The sequence below is a fragment of the Mobula hypostoma genome, chromosome 8, assembly GCF_963921235.1.
Source record: "Mobula hypostoma chromosome 8, sMobHyp1.1, whole genome shotgun sequence".
In the NCBI taxonomy this organism is placed as follows: domain Eukaryota; kingdom Metazoa; phylum Chordata; class Chondrichthyes; order Myliobatiformes; family Myliobatidae; genus Mobula; species Mobula hypostoma.
Window position 1 is genome coordinate 109,877,894 of NC_086104.1, and position 13,354 is coordinate 109,891,247.

At 38.4% G+C, this 13,354-nt stretch overlaps 1 protein-coding gene across 6 annotated transcripts in view; it reads left to right on the top strand.

The window, feature by feature from the left end:
• The window catches only part of afdna (afadin, adherens junction formation factor a), a 216,550-nt gene that overhangs the window by 159,677 nt on the left and 43,519 nt on the right, over positions 1-13,354 (top strand). For all 6 annotated transcript variants that reach the window (XM_063056597.1, XM_063056601.1, XM_063056602.1 and 3 more), the window contains 6 exons: positions 1,244-1,309; positions 4,817-4,890; positions 5,265-5,383; positions 8,118-8,312; positions 12,316-12,407; positions 12,988-13,167. In XM_063056597.1, the coding sequence (XP_062912667.1) occupies positions 1,244-1,309; positions 4,817-4,890; positions 5,265-5,383; positions 8,118-8,312; positions 12,316-12,407; positions 12,988-13,167 (726 nt within the window). The remainder of the gene's footprint in view (positions 1-1,243; positions 1,310-4,816; positions 4,891-5,264; positions 5,384-8,117; positions 8,313-12,315; positions 12,408-12,987; positions 13,168-13,354) is intronic.

Consider the following 13,354-nt stretch of genomic DNA (forward strand, 5'->3'; position numbering starts at 1 on the left):
CTAACTGTGGACTCTAATGTTAGCCATATTTGGATCACTTTATGCATTACATTTCTTGCTATATTGTATGTTATTGAGAATTATGAAACCCATTTTAACTCTCGCCATTTTATTTCCACCATCATCCATTTTGATCAAATTTCAATTTATCTGTTTGGGCATACACTTGTTCCTTTCTGTCTTAATGTTCACATTTGCCAAGGTAACTCTGCTGCATAGCTGTGACTTTGCACTTTAAAGTTTTCCTCTTGCCCAAATCCTTCCAAACTCCTTCCCTGTTACTAATTTAAACCTGCCTTAATTTAAGGCCCTAGTCTAAACAGATTGTTCTGATTCCCAGTGTTGGTGGCTGTCCATAAATCAAAATCAGTGTCTTGCTGATTTTCAGATATGCATTTTTGTAGTTGATTTTGACCCTTTAGCAATTTTTATGTGATTTGAATAACAGACATAAAATTATAGTGAGGTTTATATTTTAATTTGATCCTAGTTCATAAAACTTGCTCTGAAAAATAAATATTTAGAATTCTGCCTTTATTGTTTACAGTGAGAGTCATAAAAACTGAATCCTCTTCCTTTAACCTTCATTTTTTTTTCAACCTTAATCTTGCTAACAATGTCAACCAGACAGGCAGGCACAACCTTTGATTGTACCTTTGATAAGTCTCTGATTGTATAACTTTGTCTACCCTGTTCATGCTTACTTGCACCATTTGAATAGCACCGAACAGTGAATTATTATGCTATGGTCAATTGAAGATTTTTTTCACTGTCTTTGTTCTTGTTCTTAAAGTAGCAAGTACCTAGTTTGTGCTTGGTATTGGCCAAAGGCCGCAATCCAGTTTCAAATGAATGCTCAGCCTGTGGCTGTCACCTTCCATTTGGTGCTGGTACTGCACACCACCTGCTCAATAACCTTGTTTGCAGATTTAATTGAAGTTTCATATACTCAGTATTGTTGTAAGTTGATTTATCTAGTTGTATTTGAAATCTATTTGTTGCTTTCTTTGATTCTTTTGTCACGTTTCAGGACATCTCGTGTTACAAATTGGCGTTGTTGTTCCTGCCATTTCCTTTTACAGTAATTTACTTGAAGTATTAAGAAGTTTATTCATTCACTCAGTCACAAGATTGAAGCTAATTTGCATCTTAAAAATTACCCATTGCTTAGTAAGTTCAGCCAGAATTAATCACCGGAAAATGTTCGTACTCTTTGATAATAAACTTCCTTCAATGTCTTCAGGGTGCAGGACAAGAGAAATTGGGAATCTATGTTAAATCTGTTGTAAAAGGTGGAGCTGCTGACATGGTAAGAAAGTTTTTTTTCTGATTAAGAAGAACTAATTGAAATGCCATTGCACAGATAAATTTGAATAGCATTCCAAAGTGGGAAATTTCATGCAATTTTGTGAGAAAAATATACATAATCCAAGAAATTTTATTTTTGTACTTTTTGAGTTGAAGCCATTATAACATGGCAACGAAGATGCAGGAAATGCAGAACGATTTCCAGAGATCCCCAAGTGAGAACTGGCAGAGTTGGGTCTGATTGAGAGAGGCTTAGTATATTTATTCTTCTGGCTATTGAGTGACAGTACTACCAGCTGTTTCCAACTGTACTTCAGCAAATTTATTGTTTGGTTGAACATAATCTGTAATTTCATCAACTTATTGAAGAAAATTGTCAAGGCTGCTAAAATGGTCTTGCATTTGGATTGTAATCATTGGAAGCTGAATAGCTAGCATCCATTCAGTAGTGGGTGACGATCATTGTAGCAGTTCAGTAAACAGTATTAAGAACACTGTTAAAGTAATAATACAAATTGGCTTGACTCCTGAATTAACTAAATTTTTTTTTATTATTGAAAACCATTACATGCATGTCATGGAGCAAGCTGACAAAGATGTGATGCATATTGAAGTACTGTATATCCAGAGGAATCCTCCAATACATAAATTGACAAAGTCTTTGTGAGGTCAAAGGAGGGTGTGTAGAGAAGTTTGTTTCTCCCACTTTCCTTGCTGTGCTAAACTGTGCAAGTTATTTGATGGTTTAAATTCGTATTGAGATTTTTGGGAAGACCTACAAAAATTTTTTATTAGATGTTGTTCCTGTGAAGGACAATGAAGTGATGCCTCTAATTTCCGGAGTCTTGTCAAGTTAAATCAAGGTCATGCTATCTGGAACCCACTTCGGGTTTCCTCTTTATTTCCAGATCCTCAAGATGAGGATGATGACATTACATCATTGACCTGAAGAAGTTTGTTTTTGATTAATCCAAAATCAAGCTGTTGATTTATTGGTATGCATGGAGAGAGAACTTGAATTAACTTTTTAAGGTAACCTTTTATAAGAACCTGGAAAGGTTCATTTATATCTGCACAGATGCTGTCTGCTTTGTGGAATATTTCCAGCATTTTCTATTTCAAAGGTACATTTAATGTCAGGGAAATGTATACAATATACATCCTGAAATTTTTTTTCTTCGCAACCATTTCAGATTTCCAGCATTAGTAGTTCTTTTGCTTTTTGTTCAAGTTTAATTGGTGGTAATGATCCCCCAGTCTCTCCATACTGTAGATCACAGACCCCCTCAGGCCAAAATGAAGTGCAACACTAATGGTAGACTATTACCCAGAGCCCTCAAGACAAAACCAAAAATAAACCTTTAACTATTTTGTACTGATTTTTAAAGCATATGTCAGAATTTCTCTCAGATCCTCCACGCTGCCAAGAGTCTTACCATATAATATTAATGGTAAGACTCTTGGCCGTGTGGAGGATCAACGAGATCTTGGGGGACACTCAAAGATGCTGCACAGGTTTACAGTGTTGTTAAGAAGGTGTATGGTGTGGTGGCATTCATCAACCGTGGGATTGACTTCAGGAGCTGTGAAGTAATGTTACAGCTATATAAAACCTTGGTCAGATTCCACTTGGAGTACTGTGTTCAGTTCTGGTCACCTTGCTACAAGGAGGATGTGGATACTATGGAGAAACTGCAGAGGAGATTTGCAAGGATGTTGCCTGGATTAGGTTGAGTGAGCTTGGCCTTTTCCCTTGGAGCGACGGAGGATGAGAGGTGGCCTGATGAAGATGTATGAAATGATGAGAGGCTTTGATCATGTGGATACCCAGAGGCTTTTTCCCATGGCTGAAATGGCTAACATGAGGGGGCATAGTTTTAAGGTGCTTGGAAATAGGTACTGAGCAGATGTCAGGGGTAAGTTTTTCACGCACATAGTGGTGGGTACGTGGAATTCCCCACCAGCGGTGGTGATGGAAGCAGATACAATAGGGTCTTTTAGGAGCCTCTTAGATGGGTATACGGAGCTTAGAAAAATAGAAGGCTCTGCACTAGGGAAATTCAAGGCAGTTTCTAGAGTAGTTTACATGGTCGGCACAACATTGTGGGCCGAAGAGCCTGTAATATGCTGTAGATTGTTTTATGCTGTATGTTTTATGTTGACTGGTATATTTCTGAACTCTTGTTAGACACTTTAGTTGACAAGTTGAATTAGAAGTATTCACAAACAGAATAAGGCTCACTGTTAGCAGAAAAGAGAAGGGCAAAATTGTTTGCTCTGATTTGCTGTACATTATTTATCTTCATGCCTGAAAATGCTAATTTGGATTAAGAGTGGTCAAATGATCAGAAATCAGTGTGATTAACTGGGTTTGATGCCAAAACCTAGTGAGATTGAGTAGGGTTCATTGCTTGGGCCCCAGTTCATAATCTGTAATCAGTGATTTGGATGAATAGGCCAGGAGTAATATGTTTAGCCTTGTTGATCATGTGAATTTTGGATGCCAGGGAGGTGTGGAGAGGATATAGGGAGACTTTAATGGGATAAAAGTAGGCTAATTGAATTGGTGAGGCCATGGCAATTACAGCATGGAAATATGAAGTCATCAACTGGTAGAAACAAAATAGGTTAAGAAAATGTCTTTAAGATGAGGTAGAAGTGTTGGTGTTTATTGGAAACCAGGCATCTATTAACAGAATCATGGAAAGCTAATGTGCAGTAAACAGTTGAGACAGTAGATGGTATGCTGATATGTATTGCAAAAGGGCTTGTAAAAGTAACGATGCTTTAATGCAATTACATAGGATCCTGATGAGGTTTCACTTGCAATACTGTATTTAGACCTGGTCTCCCTACCCAAAGAAGAACATTATACACTACATGATGGCTCGCAAAATTGGTTCCTGTGATGGGGATTGTCCTTTGAGAGATTAATTAGACTTGAATACAATTTCCACAGTACTTGACAGGTTGGCATAAAGTTGATGTTTTCTCTAACTTGAGTTTCTAGAACAGGGTCACAGACTCAAAAATAGGGATTGGCCATTTAGGACAGATAATGAATATAATCATCCAGAGAACAGTGAATCTTAGTTATCTCTTCTTTCAGTTTGTCCTGACGAAGGGTCTCGGCCCGAAACGTCAACTGTGCTTCTTCCTATGGATGCTGTCTGGCCTGATGCGTTCCACCAGCATTTTGTGTGTGTTGCTTGAATTTCCAGCATCTGCAGATTTCCTCGTGTTTGAATCTTCGTTATTTCCTCCTAAGAGGGCTGTGGCAGCTCAGTCACGAAATGTATTCAAGAGAGACTGATGGATGTTTGTATATTAAGAGAATCAAAGGTTGGTATAGGGATGTAGCGCTGACGTGAAAGATCAACCAGAACTAATTAAGTGGTTTTAATGACAAAACATCAGCTATTGTTTCATATATGTATCTTATCTGAACATTGCTGCAAAACTTTTATTTAATTCTGTCCAAATCATAATAAGTTACTTCTATCTGCAGGATGGTCGTTTGGCAGCTGGAGATCAGTTACTTAGTGTTGATGGACGCAGTCTCGTAGGGCTTTCACAGGAAAGGTGAAGTACTTCCTTGCAGTTTGCTTAAAGCACGATGAGCTCAACTCAAGCGTTAGTAACATGGTCTTTGAGTCCAAATGTTCACACCCTCTTCACCTGCAATAAGAGTGTCATATGGAGAGGCAGTTCTTGTACTAACTTCAAATATCTCGTGATGGTCCATTAAAGTATTTAAAAAAAAATCAAGGGTCAGTTGGGGGTGGGGGGGGGTACTGCATGCTCTAAGTAGGTCATAAGGAGAAGACAGCGTAAACTTTTTTAATTGGTCATTTGTATCCAAATTGTGCAAACTGAACAATTCCAGAACTTTGTCAATTGTGATTTCAGTCAATTTTAAACTATAATTAAAATTTTAAGGAAATGTTCTCTTTCAGGGCTGCAGAGCTAATGACAAGAACAGGTTCTGTGGTAACCTTAGAAATAGCAAGACAAGGAGCCATTTACCATGGTTTGGCTACTCTACTTAACCAACCTTCTCCAATGATGCAGAGAGGCAAGTTCTATATCAAGATTTTGAAACAATATATTAAATTGCATATTAGTCTTGTACTTTCCATATATTTACTGTATTAGGACATAAAAATATATTTTTGCTCTAAGTCCCTGCTGGTTTGCTGCACAGGTCTTATTCCCCTGCATTTCTGCAATTTATTACCTCTTGTGTGCCTACCAGCTTTCGCTTTTAATTTTCAATATGGGGTCATTTATAATGGTCATTTAACCTCCCTGAACATCTTTGGTGTGTGAAGAGAAACTGGAGCATCCCAGAGACATCATCAAGTCTTTTGGAGTAAAATATGCAAATTCCACATGGTAGCAACTGTTACGTACCCCGTAACCGGGTTGCCAAACCAGCAGAAATGGACCACTTAGTTGGAGTCTGGATTACTGGAACTAAGAAAGTTTTATTAAAGAAATAAGCAACACAGTACTCTTATCAAAAGGATATAAATGCAACAGTTTAGCAATGATAAAACACACATGTACACAGAACTAGGATAATAGGATCAATCAAGCTGTATCGCAGTCTAGGGGTAAATGATCAGTTTCAAGTGACGCAAAGTTCAGTTCAATTTAGTTCAGTTCAGTTCGCAGTAATCGCTGTTGTGCCGTTGGGTGGGGAAGAGAGAGAGAACGAATGAATATGCAAATCGGTTTCCAAACAGACCTTCGATATTCCTCGCAGTTAGCTTTCGGGCGAGCCCTTTGTAATGACTTCTGAGGTCACCGGCTGTGACCCTTCCGTTCCAGATACGATCGTTCTTCTGCGGTGAACCCAGCACCCAGGCAAGGGCGGACACACACACCAGGTTCCCGCCCGACCGTATCTTTCCACCCTGTGCGTCTATGGCTGGTCCCGCGACCAGACCTCCAAAAACTCCCACCAACTTGTGGGGGGGGGGGGCACACTGCTTCCAGGGTCTCGTTACCTCGTGGTGTCGTGTGTCTGTTGCCTTAGTGAACCTGTCCCTTTTTATCCCCCTGCTGGGGTATCGCCTGTGCATCAAACTTCAAACAGTTCAAGGTTCAAAGCCACTGGTCTCTGACAATACTCGGAACCGTGTCTCCTTTCGGTAATCTCTCTCGTCTCTCTCTTTTTAGCACCTTGCGTGTTCCCCCATTGTCCTCTTATCGGCATCAATCTTCTGATAACTGGTTCTTTTGTCACACAACCAAAATCAGGATCAAATCTGGATTGCTGGAGCTTTGAGAGAGCAACACTAACAGCTGTTCCGTGCCAAACGAGACTCTTAAAAATCCCGTTGTGCTGCATCTTTTCAAGTTAAATAATATTTCTTTATCCTTGGCAGTCATTATGTTCATAGCTTTCTTTATAAAGCCTCCAGGTGAAAGTAAAAGGACCAGTGGTTCTGTTTAAGATCAAAATGTTCTTATGGTATCCTTGTCCAAAATGTATTACTCGTTAATTTTAGATCTAGCTGTCTCTAAACCAATTGTTTTATTTGTTTATCTATATACTTCCAAAATAGTTTATTGTTTATCATGTGATGAAATGCTAAGGAATGTTTTATTTTACTACCCTCATTGGTCAAAACTTCCTGGAAACAGTGAGCTATCCTTGCACCACTCAATTTCCTGGCATATCTGCATTTACACTGGAATGTATATTTGGAAACTTGGTTCTCCTCATCATCATTGTAGCATGTTGAGTTATATGACTTGCACCAACAGAGTATAGTCAGCAAATTGCAAGCTTTTCAGAAAATCATTTGATTTTGCTGAGGGTTCAGAGCCTTTGCAGTGCTTGAGGGAATCCAGATGGTTAGTGAGGTTAATATTAGAATTCCTGAGGGAATGGGACAACTTAAAACAAACTGTAGATATTTAGATTGTAGATTTAAATATATTGCCTATTTGTGCCTCGGATATTTATGTTAAATATAATTTTAATGAGTGGTATTGAGCTTGCTGTGCTTTGCAAAATTAGGATAAGGTATGGAAAAGGCCAGCTGTTCTATTCTTAATTCCTTCTGGCTTTGTATGATGGGTGTTACTGCTTACACTGGGCATATTCTTAATTTAAGATGTTGGAGCTGTGTGTTTGACATCAGCAGGAAAAGGGATCATTGTGTTCAATTAAATAAATTTGAAAATGATAATCATTTTGTTTGTCCCACTTTTTTTTACTACTATCATTTGTTTCCATTTTAACCAGCTTGAGTGAACTAGATTCAGATTTATTATATGAACATCAAAACATACAGTGAAATGTGTTGTTTACGTTAACAACCAACATAGCCAAGGATGTGCTGGGGGCAGCCTGCAAGTGTTGCTACACAATCCAGCACTAACATAGCATGCCCACAGTGTTCAACACAATAACATAAACAGCAACAGTAGAACAAAAGCAAGACAGCCAATAGCAGTATTAGCTCTCTGAACCTCCAGTTCTTGCTTGGATTCTGACTCACTGTCATTGGGCCTCCAACCTCAGTCCCTGACCCAGCTGTTTTCTTTTCACTTAACTTACAACTTAATGCAAATTAATTTTCATATTTTCAATACTTGAATCATTCAAGTCAGTCAAATATTCCAAATTCACAAGTGCTATGGATAATCCCATGATGTTCATATTTTTCTTGAAGATTTCCATTATTTTCTGCTTTTATATTAATATTTGAACAGATGTTTTTTAAAATGGGTATTTTGAGAACAATTATATTCCAAATCAGGTTAAATTCTAAAATATTTTCTCCCATTTTCAGCTTCTGATCGCCGTGGCTCAGGTAAACCTCGCCCAAAGAGTGAAGGTTTTGAATTGTACAACAATAACCCTCAGAATGGAACACCGGAGAATTCACCAATAGGATGGACTGAATACAATGAACCAAAGAAACCATCTGGGGATGACAGATTATTGAAAAACCGAGCAGACCATCGTTCTAGTCCCAATGTGGCAAGTAAGTAAGAATTATAACATAAATCTAGCTGCATATTCACTATTGTCAAGCACGTTGTGGCTCATAGGTGGCGAGTATATGTAATGGATTTTAAAAAGCCAAGACAAAAACTTCCTGCCATATTTTCAGAATTATTATTTGAGCACTTCCAGTTTATTTTAAATACAAATTGATCCGAATTTTTCCCCTGGTTTTCTCTCCAAGTTTCTGTATGTGGTGATTTACACTGTTATTTGAGAGTTTATATAGAAAGGTTTTTTTTTGTTATTCGGATAGTATATTTCTCCAGATGACTATAGGAGCAAGCTCAGGGAGATCCAAGTAGAGCATACAATATGTGTCTTCATGTATGAAAATGTTGGTCATTAATCTCTCCTTCACTATATGACATCAGACAATGGTTGCCCAAAGGTGAATGTCAGAAGCTAGGATTTTTAGCTACCTGGTATTTTCTTTACATTCAAATAGTTACATTGATTAAAAATTCTGAAGCTGGTTCCAGATTTGATTTGGAAAGAATGTGTTTGTGTCTGGTGCTGAAGGTTAATTTCCTGATAACATAGATGTAGTATGGATATTAGGTGCTGCATGTAAGGATTTTTTTGTTTAGCTTTAGGAAATAAATGCTACTACCCGAATATCATTAAAACTAATTGATACAAATCCCTAATTAACAGAATAAATTACCACATCCAGGAATGTGCAGAAAAAATTAGTGGAAAAAATTCAGGTCCACTTAAATTTAAAGTACACTAAAAGTCATCACTTCTACCATTGCTATCGTGGACACAAGGTCAGGTACGTTTATTCCTGGTATCGGTTTGCTCACTGCCTGCCACAGATTCGGTCAAACAGCTACAGTTACAAGAAAAAGTACTTGACCCTTTGCAATTACCTGGTTTTCTTCAATAATTGCTCATAAAATATGGTCTGATCTTCGTCTGTTACAAACACACAATCTACCTAAACTAATAACACACTAACAATTGTACTTCTCGTCAATACTGAATACACCATTTAAATAATCAGTCTACGTTTAAAAAAAAGAATGTGAACCTCTGGGGTAATGCCTTCTACAAAAGCTATTTGAATTCAGGTGTTCCAGTCGGTGAGATGAGACTGGAAGTGAGGGTTGTAGAGGTACCCTGCCTGATTTTCTTTTAAAAAAAAAAGGTTACTGACAGAGCCTGTTCTTCTCAAGAAAGATCTGTTTATGTGCCTTGATCAAAACAACTTTCAGAGAACGTTGGAAGAATTGTAGAGATACATGAAGCTGGAAAAGGCAACAAAAGCATTTCTAAAGACCTGGGTGTTCATCAGGAAAAAGGGCACTGCACGCCATTACCAAAACCTCATCCCAGCTGTGGAAGGAGCATCATAGTGTGAGGCTGCTTTACTGCCTCAGGGCCTGGACAGCTTGCAATTGTTGAGGGAACAATGAATTCAAAATTGTATCAAGACATTTTCCAGGAGGATGTCAGGATAGTGGTTCATCACCTGAAGCTTAATAGAAGTTGGATGATGGCAATAAGACAATGATCTGAAACACAAGAATAAATCAACAAAAAAAGAAGAAAATTTTGTAATGGCCAAGTTAAAGTTCTGACGATAACCCAATTGAGATGCAGTGGCATGACCTGAAGAGGGCTGTTCATGCGAGGTATCCCAGAAATACTGATGAACTGAAACAGTTTTATGGAGGAATGGTCTAAAATTTCTCCTCGCCATTGTGTAAGTGTGATCAGCAGCTACAGGATATGTTTGGAGGTTATGGCTGCTAAAGAAGGCTTTACCAGTTATTAAATACAAGGGTTCACATACTTTTTCCTGTGAATGATTAAACACTGTGTTCAATAAAGACAAAAAGTAGTTGTTTGTGTTATTAGTTTAGGCAGATTGTTTGTTTAGTACTGTGACTTAGAATTGAATTGATTTAATTTCTGACATCCTTCACATACATGAGGAGTAAAAATCTTTGTTAAATCTCCGTCTAAATGTGCAATGTGCAATCATAATAATTTATGATAAATAGAACAGTCAATGTAACATAGAAATACACCCAAATCAGCGTGAGTTGATCAGTCTGATGGCCTGGTGGAAGAAGCTGTCCCAGAGCCTGTTGGTCCTGGCTTTGTGCTGCGGTACTGTTTCCCGGATGGTAACAGCTGGAATAGATTGTGGTTGGGGTGACTGGGGTTCCCAATGATCCTTCGGGCCCTTTTTTCACACCTGTCTTTATAAATGTCCTAAATCAGGGAAGTTCACAACTACAGATGTGTTGGGCTGTCTGCACCACTCTCTGCAGAATCCTGCGACTAAGGGAGGTACGGTTCTCATACCAGGCAGTGATGCAGCTAGTCAGGATGCTCCCAGTTGTGCCCCTATAGAAAGTTCTTGGGATTTGGGGGCCCATACCAAACTTCCTCAACCATCTGAGGTGAAAGAGGTGCTGTTGTGCCTTTTTCACTACACAGCTGGTGTGTACAGACCACGTGAGGTCCTCGGTGATGTGGATGCCGAAGAACTTGAAGCTGTTTACCCTCTCAACCCCAGATCCATTGATGTTCATAGGGATTAGCCTGTCTCCATTCATCCTGTAATCCACAACCAGCTCCTTTGTTTTTACGACATAGAGGGAGAGGTTGTTTTCTAGACACCACTGTGTCAGAGAGATGACTTCTTTCCTGTAGGCCACCTTGTTACTGTTTGAGATTAGGCCAATCAATGTAATGTTGTCACCAAATTTAATTAGCAGATTGGAGCTGTGGGTGGCGACACAGTCATGGGTATACAGGAAGGAAAGGAGGGGACTTCGTACACAGCCCTGAGGGGCTCCTGTGTTGAGAGTCAGAGGGATGGAGGTGAGGGAGCCCACTCTTACGACCTGATGAGAACTCCAGGATCCAGCTACACCTGGCAGGGTCAAGGCCAAGGTCCCTGAGCTTCCTGTAGAGTCTGGATGAAATTGTAGTGTTGAATGCTGTACTGCAGTCCAAGAACAGCATTCTCACATAACCATCCTTCTTCTCCAGATGTGTAAGGACAGACCACATTTTGTGAGTAATTAATGCAAGTAATTGCAAAGGGTTCACAAGCCCCTTGTAACTTTGTGTTTTTTTTCAATGTATTGTATCTCCATGAAGGAGCACTGATTCATCAAATGAAGGAATGTGCTGTAGTAATCAGGTCTATTTCAGCTGATTCCATAAGTCTTCCTAGAATTTGGAGTCAATTTTCAAGGGCTGGGATGACTTTAACAATTGGGAGGGAGGCTGACATAGTGCTCTGATTGTAAAGATCTTCAGACTATTTTCAATGTAGGGCAGGTAATTTGGCAGGCATTAAAATCACGATTTTCCTCAAAGAAAATAGACTCCCTCCCTCCCAATTTGTGTATAGCCTGTATATATGACTAACATTTGAGAAACTATTAGCATGGATTTACTGGCTCGTGGGTCTGTAGGCATATTCAGTCTGGAACTAGATTCATTGCTGAAATTCTGTCTTGAGAACTATCTGGTTATAAACTATCCTAACCTAGGGACAACCTTTAGGAAATGGGGTAAGGTGACTGTTCTGGAATTTGCTTGATTTGTCTTTTTTGAAAGAAGCCAACAACAAAAAAATTGTTTAACCAACATTTTTCTTGATTTTTTTTAATATGGCAAATGTACTTTAATGGGACTATATTTCAATGTCTTGGTTTTGCATTGATATGAATCTTGAAATGAAATTTCAGCCAATTTTCTGTACTGAAGTTGAAGAACATGATACATAGATTATTTGCACTTAAATTTTTGGGCAATTAAAATCATCAGTGGAGTAAAATTTAACATTGTAACCTGTACGCTTGTCCAGTGTTGCTACAAAGCTGAGGCAAAAGCTTTTCAATTCATTCTCCTTTTAAGTATAATTTTCAAACCAATTATATAGAAGTTTCTAATTAAAATATTCTTGTAATAATGTAACTTGTAATTACTTTATTTCTATTTTTGGTGAAAAGACCAACCTCCAAGTCCTGGGGCAAAACCTGTTTATTCTACTGCACCTACCTCCAAAATTCAGTCTGTCTCTACTGGGAACCTCTGTGCTGAGGTTTGTATGCATAAGAATTTGCTACTTAATCTGTAAATATTACAAGTATTAGTTTTAATCACTAGGTTTTACATTGTTTCTTTCTGGTTTTCACTTAATTATTTGAATCCATTCTATACTACATACTTAGCAGCCCGATATTCCTGGATAAAATGAATATAAACTTTTGCTCTGCTATAACTAAATGATAATCGTTAAAATAATTACTAAAGCAAGTATTTTTAAAGTAGTTCATATAGCCTGCTTTAGTTGAGTACTGTGTTAATTGACTGTCTAAGCATCTCACAAAATGCTGGAGGAATTCAGCAGGCCAGGCAGCATTGATTGGAAAAGAGTAAACCCTTCTGCTGAAGGGTCTGTGCCCAAAACATCGACTGCTACTCTTTTCCATAGATACTACCTGGCTTGCTGAACTCCGCCAGCATTTTCTGTCTGTTGCTTGGATTTCCAGCATCTGCAGATTTTCACGTAATTGACTTTATATCTTGTCTGTGCCTCTCAGCTTCTAAATTATTGATGTTTCAATTGAAGCTGTCAATAATGTTTATTGATTTAATTAAATTGCTAATTTTGCTTTTAGGAGCAATTATTGCCCACAAGACCTGAAGCGTATCCAATTCCCACACAAACGTATACTAGAGATTACTTTACCTTCCCAACGTCGAGATCCCAAGATCGAGTGAGTCCAGTTCCTGGTCAATGGCATCACTATGATGAGAGGGCAGTAATGCAGGATCAGCCCTTTACTAGCACTGCACAGGTAGGACTGCTGACACAATACTCTGTAGGTAATACCTAAATGAAAGAAATCATCCAAAGCAGATTTTGAAAAGTATATGAAGAATTGTATTTCAGGTTTGCACGGTTACCTAATAAAGTGATTGGCAGGGTAAATTACAACTTAAGACTAGCAATGCAAGCTTCCTCCTATAGAGATTTAATTTGAT